This window comes from Frieseomelitta varia, unplaced genomic scaffold, assembly GCF_011392965.1.
Source record: "Frieseomelitta varia isolate USP_RPSP 00005682 unplaced genomic scaffold, Fvar_1.2 scaffold_382, whole genome shotgun sequence".
Taxonomy (NCBI): Eukaryota; Metazoa; Arthropoda; class Insecta; order Hymenoptera; family Apidae; genus Frieseomelitta; species Frieseomelitta varia.
Window position 1 is genome coordinate 154,408 of NW_025110126.1, and position 8,008 is coordinate 162,415.

The window sequence follows — 8,008 nt, forward strand, 5'->3', positions numbered from 1 at the left end:
AAAAGATGAACTTTCGAACTGTAACGTAAATTAAAATAGCCTAAAAATAATCATAGTTCCAAGCTTGAGTCTTCGTTTCTGCAATCACGTGAGATCGATGGATATATCGCCAGCCACGTCGACGATCAGCAAGGTGAATCCCCCTTTCTCTCAGCGGGAATTAAGACACGGAACGTTAATCGGGCGGGTCGTCAATTTCGCAGGGGCAACGGAGGGTCCCTTTAAACCGTCACGACAGAACAGGAATTAGAGCATCGATTAGGATTAGACGGTCAATTATGGAATTGCGTCCGGCAGAGACATCATACGAGTAATTCGACGCTTCCAGCCGGGATACTCGTGCCGGGAATGTGGATCGTTACCCTTCCAGCCACGACGCGTACAACACCCGCGCTCGAAATATAATTAGTTAACGTCGATAATTAAAAGCATTCGGTACGAGGCTCACGTAGTTTCCGACGCGATTTCGACCGGCCTGTCGGAATGATTAAATATTCTATTATCAGTGACGCGCGCAGACCTCGCTTGGGTTAGAGAGAGGTTTTTGGCGTCCATTAGAATAGATCGACGACAGACTATGGTCGGCTGCCGCCAATTGCCAACCGACAAATCCTCGAGCTTCTCTCTCCCCGTGTAATCTGCTTTCCTCTGGGACAATCGGGTGTCCTTTCAGATCACTTCCTGAGATCACTTTTCTTTTTTTATCAATTCGGTGTAACCTACATTATTAACGAAGGATATTGAAACTGAACTTTTACAGTGAAACAATACAATTGATTGGAAGAATATATTAATTATATATTAATTATATATTAATTAAATATATTTACATTAATGAATTATATATTAATTATATATTAATTAAATATATTTACATTAATGAATTATATATTAATTAAATATATTTACACATTAATGAATTATATATTAATTAAATATATTTACACTAATGAATCATATATTAATTAAATAAAAATTTACATTAATGAATTATATATTGATTAAATATATTTACATTAATGAATTATATATTAATCAAATAAATAATATATTTATATTAATGAAGGAAATATGAAAATTTTTGATGAGAACACTGAGCTTGTTCGTCAATGTCTGGTTTCAAGGGTGTTTTCAAGTTGCTCGTCTATCTAAAAATTTTTCTTCTTATTTTATTTCTCCTGTGCTTCGTATGAGGAAAAAAATATCTGCTCCCCAAAATGGACATGACGGACGTTCGTGGTGAAAATTGTTCAAATAATAAAATCATTCCAATTTTGGTTGCGTGGCGCGGATCAGCGTGAAAATGGGTCTAAAGGCCGCTTTCGATCGTCGATTATACCCCCGTAAAAATTTGTAATCGGGAAACAAAACAATTCCGGTCATCACGAGAAATTGGGAGTCAATTTGAAATTATCTAGCGAAATTAATTTGCGAAAGAACGTTTTACGATTGAAATTGAAATTCACATAAGTGGAATTTGTATCGGAGATTGAAATTCAGTGAATCGAGTTGGCGAATGATCACTGTCCGCTAAATTACAGATTCACGCACGAGGGACGAAACGATGGTAGCAAACGAAGCGAAAGAAACGTGAAACACTGTAGCAAACTAAACTATAAATCGGAACTAACGTTTAATTTACTATGTCAGCCGAGCCAATCAATAATTCCACTTCCATTCAATAAGTCAGTGGGTGCTGCGTTCATTTATAGAAGTGAAATTTACAGTCTAAACATCAGTAACGCAATGTGTAAACGACAACTGGAACGCGTGATGTATGTGTAACGCGATATAATGATCGAAATATGGTTGATTTGTTATTTCGGGTTTCGCGTAACGTATCGACTTTGCACTTGTTAATTGCTACTATTCTCTGAAACGCATAGCGTTCTGTGGCTTGTAAACAGATCTGTTTGTTAAAATCTCGCTCGGTGAAAGCTTTCGAATTCCTAACTTTCAAAATTCAAACGATCGTGATCGCATCCGCATTCTGCAAAACGGAATCATCGTTCTCAACGTGTTTAAAAAAACTTTCACATTTTACTCCAATTCACATTTGCTCTCCTCAATTAAAAGAACAATGGCTCTCTCGACAGAGATTCAAAGACAAGAGTCAAAGATTCCGACTCTGAATCAGTTTCAACTTTACTCTCCCCTCGCGCTGACCAAACAACAAATCCATAGTGAAAATTGCCGCGAGCAGTTTTTCGCGAGCTAATCGTGAGAAAATAAAAAAAGAAAATTGTGAACGCGGCCAACAAAGAGAAACGACGACAATATACCATAGACGATGTATCGAACGAACGGTGCCAGGGAAGTTGAATAACTGAAAGTTCTCGTAATCGAGAAACAGCCGGCTTTTGTTACGCGTTGCTCGATTTATCTACAACACGGTGAGACCTGCTACGCGCAATTACTATCTAATTGCCTATACGAAATGGACATCTAATCTGGTATACATCGCTGGTGCTCCTGCAGCCGATAGCAGTAATTCTCTGGTTTATCCCGTCAACGAACGGAACTAGAGGAACTTGCTGCAATTAGCGAGAAATCAATCAAGAATGGGGATTCCACTTGAGCGGACAAACTCGCTTTCCTCTGTTTCAACACGGTTTCTCGGACTGCGACGTGAATTTATTTTCAAAAAGACATTTTTTGCATGCCGATTGTAAACTGAGCTTGACTTCATCGGACGACGATAATTATTATTAAACGAAGAAATATTTATTGAGAATAGTATTCGATGAGTACCAAGTATTATAAATGAAATACCTAAGTATTTAAAACCTATATATATAGAATTGACAATTAAATCAATACAGCTTTGAAAAAATGAAATAAACGTACGTGAGCATTATTACCACTTCGGTGCAACGTACAGTTATCACACCTGAAAATTATATGCACTGTCGGCGAAACTCCGACAATTAATATGAAAAGTGCGCGGCAGCAAAGAGCAAAGGTTGAAAATTGAGAAGTAAGGTCGCTTTTCACGATGTTAATGTTTTTTTGCACGCCTGACGCGTGCGGTTCGAAACGACACGGCGATGCCTCAAAAATTAAGCCACTCGTGGACTCTATGTCTCCGCGAATTTCGTTCTCGTTTCAAGTATGTCTCTGCGCTCTCTTCGAAACTTTGTCCATTTAAGCCAGAGGCAAGATGTTTATGTTTCATGAGTTTTACGACTCTCGAGACTATTTGGAAAGAGCAGGCCGAGCGTTTTTTGTCCTATACCTCCGAGCTTCCACTATCTAACTATGACCCATTTAATGAGAGCGGTCATCTCATTCTTGCCGGACGGAAGTTCTTCCGACTGTCAGAAAACAGTGACTCGAGAGACTTCAATCTTCAACGTTGTGAATGCGAATACAAATCTCCAACTCGAGGTAAAAATGGAGTGGGAATCGTGGAGTACAGAACAATTTAAATCATAACAGATTGCTTTCACGGCGATTAACATACTCGTGTCGAAGTCTTGAATCCAACAACAGAAATATTGAATATTTCATGCGATAAGAAACCTAAGTGATGATATATAGCTAATCTAATTTTATCACGAGCGAGGCTCGTATCGAGATCAATAGCAAAATAATTTTACGTAAAAGTAAAATTCTGCTGTAAAAGGTCTCCATCTCGACGTCAGAACGGCAAATATTGCACACTGCTCCGTTAACCTCTTGCCACGGACGTCGAGAATTTTTCTACCCCAAATTGCAACATTTCCTCAGTTTTAAGTACATTTAAATGTAACCCAGGCAAAACAAATAACAAGTTTATTACTTCTCGATAATTTCTATCCAGCGATATCACACCGACGTGTGATTCAAAGGAGAGAGAAAGCGACGATTGTATTGTACACGGTTCGGTCACTCGTTATGGTCCGCGAACCAGTTGCCAGCGCAACGGGTTTAAACACTCGTTGACCCGTTCCATCTCTCTTAAAATGTACACCCAAATCTCTATAAAATCCCCGCGTTGGTCGCCTCATAATCTCTCCGAGTACGTAATACTTAACCTTAAAACCGAAAAAAAGAATGGAATAAAAAGGCGGCTTTAAGAAAGAGAGAAAAAGAGCAGAGAAGATGCGAACGCCCCTCCCCCCCCCCCTTCCCAGGAGAAAGAAAGTAGCAGCAGAAAAACGTATAAAACCCACGTCCCACCCAGTTTTCTCTGTCCCCTGCAAGCCGGTGGGGAAAGAGGGAAAAAGAAAGAAAGGAAAAAACAGAGAAAAGAAGCGAGCGTTCCGGTTGGAACCGGAAGTGCAGGGCAGACACAGACTAATCCAGCGTTCGTTGTTCTTGTTCCAGGGGAGCATCCAGCTGCAATGCAGCACGGGAACACGGCAGCAGGCTCGCCAACATCGAAGACGGTCCTCGTAATGCTCGCCTTCTTTTTGGGTCAATTGAGATAATGTGTGTTCTCGTACGTGTACGTGCGTGTGTCACCGACCTGTCTGCCCCTGCGTGTGCACTTTCCGCATGTATGTAGTTGCGTGCGTGCGCGAATGAAAGAGAGAAAGAGAGAGAAAGTGAGAATGAGAAAGCGCGTGTAAATCGAAGCGTGCGAGTGTCATTATAACGCGAGCATTAAGTGAAACTCGATGGATCGTCGTTGGACACAATAAGACGTAGCCACCTTCTCCCCCTCCCCCATCAAGTATCCTGTTTGTACCTTGATCGAAATTTAAGTCGAGACGACCGAGCACGCAACCGGAACGATCATCGACGAAGAAGCTTTCTTGCATGCAAGGTGATAAAGTAAAAAAAAGGGAAGTTGACCGGTGAGAAAGTTTTCTTTTTTTTCATCGTATGACGTATCGATACAGGTAATTTTAATTTCTTTCTTATCGAGTCTGAGGAACAAAAATTTCTTGATCACCTCGTGATAGTTGGTGTTTGATATTTTTACACTTGAAAATTCTGTTCGAAGCATAACGGATAACATTCGATGTTACGACATTTTATGAAACGACAAAGTATTATATAATGTACTATAGAAAAGTCGGATAAATACGTAATAACAAGGTATCCGGTATCGAAAAGTGCGAATGGATTAAAATGGAATCGTTTCGAAATCTCCATTAGAAGTTCCGCAAACAAGTTTAGTTTTCCGGAGACGCGGGATTTAATGCTGTTCTCATATTCGTACGTGCGTATACCGTGATACGTCGAGGGAAGCTGTTCTGTTCATCGTATTTCGTTATTTTCATCTGCAATTTTTTTTTTTTTTTTTTTTCTTTTTGAAAGAAAGTTTCGTAAAGGGAAGAGCTGAGAAAACAAGAAAGAAACGCGTGTATTGTCAGACGTACGTACGTATAATTCCACGGAATTATTACCATTCCCTTGCGGCTCTGCACTGTATTTTTTTACAACGTTATTTTTAAAATAAATTATCATACCGTATCCTGTTGCACACACGCGTGCTTAATACATGCACGTTGTAGTAAAAGCACGTTGCAATTTAACGTAATTAATTATTATGCAAAATATTGGAAACCGAAGAGGTAACAATATAATTATGTGATATTGCGTATCAGTTTATAATCAACAAGTCATACTTAATTAGGGGCGCAGCAAATAATTGAAACGGTTTGAAGTGAATTATTTGACGACGGCTGCAAATTGCGAATTGTACGGACAATACGGACATGACTGAAAAAAAAAAAAAAATTGCAGATGTAAATAATGCAGAACATCGTGACGTTGAACGAAGTTTACGAAGAGTTTTCAATTCGCAAACATTGTGAAACTTTTCGACTCAGAATTTTTTTATGAAACCGTGGAACCGAATTCTTCATCTTTCCCCGACAGGAAGTACAATAGCAAAATATAATAATAACGCGTAACGTATTATACATAAGTAACGATGCTCAAACCTATACAAATAAGAGTGTTACAAATGAACAAACGTACTGAACTGCCGCTAGTTGAAACGATTTGTATAAAAATTACCGTTCCGAGTACACGTAAATTTTTAATACGATTTTTTGGTCAACTCGAAGAATTCACCTGAAGAAAAAAAAAAAAAAAACAGTCATTGAAGATTAACTCTCTGTCTACGACTTCTCGACATCGAAAGTCGATCGAGATTTGTTTTCGGTGTATTCGTCGATCGATCGTTGCTCGACGAATTGTTACGATCAAATGAAATTTTCACGAGAGGGAAGAAAGCTTCTTCGAAATTCACTTCTGCGGAGAATTCAGTTTACAGAGATTTCCCTGCCGGCGCGTTTTAAAAAATTCAGTTCAGTCAGTGGAAGAGAAACATCGATGAAGGAACTCTGTTGGCGGCCGGTCTCGCATTCCGTGAAATCGCGAATTTCCCGCGAACCAATAGGTGAGGAACACTAATCGAAGCGAAAAAAAAAAAAAAAAGAAAAAGAAAAAAAAAACGTCGTCGTAGTATCCCAGGTTCGATATGTGTAATAACTTGCAAATTACTACTGCGTTACTAGTGTCGTCGAAAAGTAAGGAAAACCAAAGTATTCCGAAGTAACGTTGTGTAAACATGGTGTAACCGTGAGTGACGATGTGCAATGAAAAAGAAAAAAAAAAAGAAAACTGTAAGAGCAAGAGGAGAGAGAAAAATTGTAAACGTGTAACTAACGCGGCGTGAACGTGGTGCCCCGAAATAATGGTAATTCGATGTGTATGTTCGCGACTTACTACATACGTAGGGACGATTATGTACATTGTAATTGTTACAAGATGAAAAAGCGATCGTTCCAGCAACTACAGCGAGTTCGTTCGTTCTTGGCAAACCAAGTTTCCCGACGGATGCATCTCTTAATTGTCCGGCGAATCATTCTGCGAGATGCGAGAGCACGTTTTACCGAAGAGAATTTCCTACTTTGACAATTGTTCAGATTTTTATTAATGTATATATCGAATTGTTAAAAATTCTACTACATGTTGAACGTTCAATTTCCTATTATGTATTCTACGTTTCCCGATCATTTCTCTAGTTTTACAAATTGTTGCAGGCCAGTTTCACGTTTCATTTACACTAATAAACTCTATAAACAAACTGATAAAACGTTGACTTTGTCGACCATATTTGAAAAAACAACTGAAACTTGGCACAATTAACGTTTCAAAAGCACCTGGATTTTTCTCGCAAGGGGACAGAGAGGACTCTTCTTTCGAACGCTTTTCTTTCGGCGACTCGGATACGACTTTTGGCCATTGAAATATCGTCTGTCGTCCGAAGGGTTACCACTTCATATATTTTATTTCTTCTGTCCTGGTTACACTTTCGAGCACCCCCTCCCTCGCTGACCTACCCCAGAAGACCGCTGTTGACCAACAACTGTCAACGTCCTTCTGCCCACAACTGCTGCAGCGACATTTTCGAGAAAAAAGAAGAAAAAAAAAAGAGGGAGAAAATGTAGGTCAATTCTCTCGTTCGCATTTCGCGGCCTTTGAAGCGCCGTATCTCAGAATTCAATTGCCATATCGATTTGCATCGTCAAAGAAACTGCTCCCTCCTACCTCGTACGGTCGTATTGTTCGCAAAAGAATTTACAGAAACTTACGTAGTGTTACAAAAATGTTAGAAAAAAAAGACACAGTTTCGTGCTATTTCACGTTTTAGAATAATATCGCGTATCGTCTAATTCAAAGCGAGAGACGGATATGCGATTTTGTTTTTTTTTTTTTTTTTTTTTTTCTACGTTTCTAATATTTTATCTGATGTATCTGTCCGATTTTCTCGAAACTGGAGATTCTTTCAGTTCTCCACTTCCTTCACGTTCATCCATTTCCTTCGGTCATTTAGATATTAAAAAAAAAGAAAAAAAAATAGCCCACTGGACACGCGGGAGCTACGTTGAGAAATTTAATTAGCCCTCTCTCGAATTTTTCCGATACGTCTGATATTTTTTTCTTTTTGGATAAATCGAAAACATGAAGGACAGGAGCAAAGGAGAGAGGATATCGTACGAGCGCGCGTGTGTTTCGCTCGCTTTTGTCCAAGTATGAAGCTTTCAGCTTCAACAAAGGAGACGCG

At 39.2% G+C, this 8,008-nt stretch overlaps 1 protein-coding gene across 1 annotated transcript in view; it reads left to right on the top strand.

Annotated features, from left to right (window-relative positions):
• Nucleotides 1-4,812, top strand: part of LOC122531284 — a 54,727-nt gene extending 49,915 nt beyond the window's left edge. The window contains exon 5 of the mRNA XM_043659089.1: nucleotides 4,309-4,812. Within this exon, the coding sequence (XP_043515024.1) occupies nucleotides 4,309-4,412 (104 nt within the window). The 3' untranslated portion in view covers nucleotides 4,413-4,812. The remainder of the gene's footprint in view (nucleotides 1-4,308) is intronic.
• The last annotated feature ends 3,196 nt before the right edge of the window (nucleotides 4,813-8,008 follow it).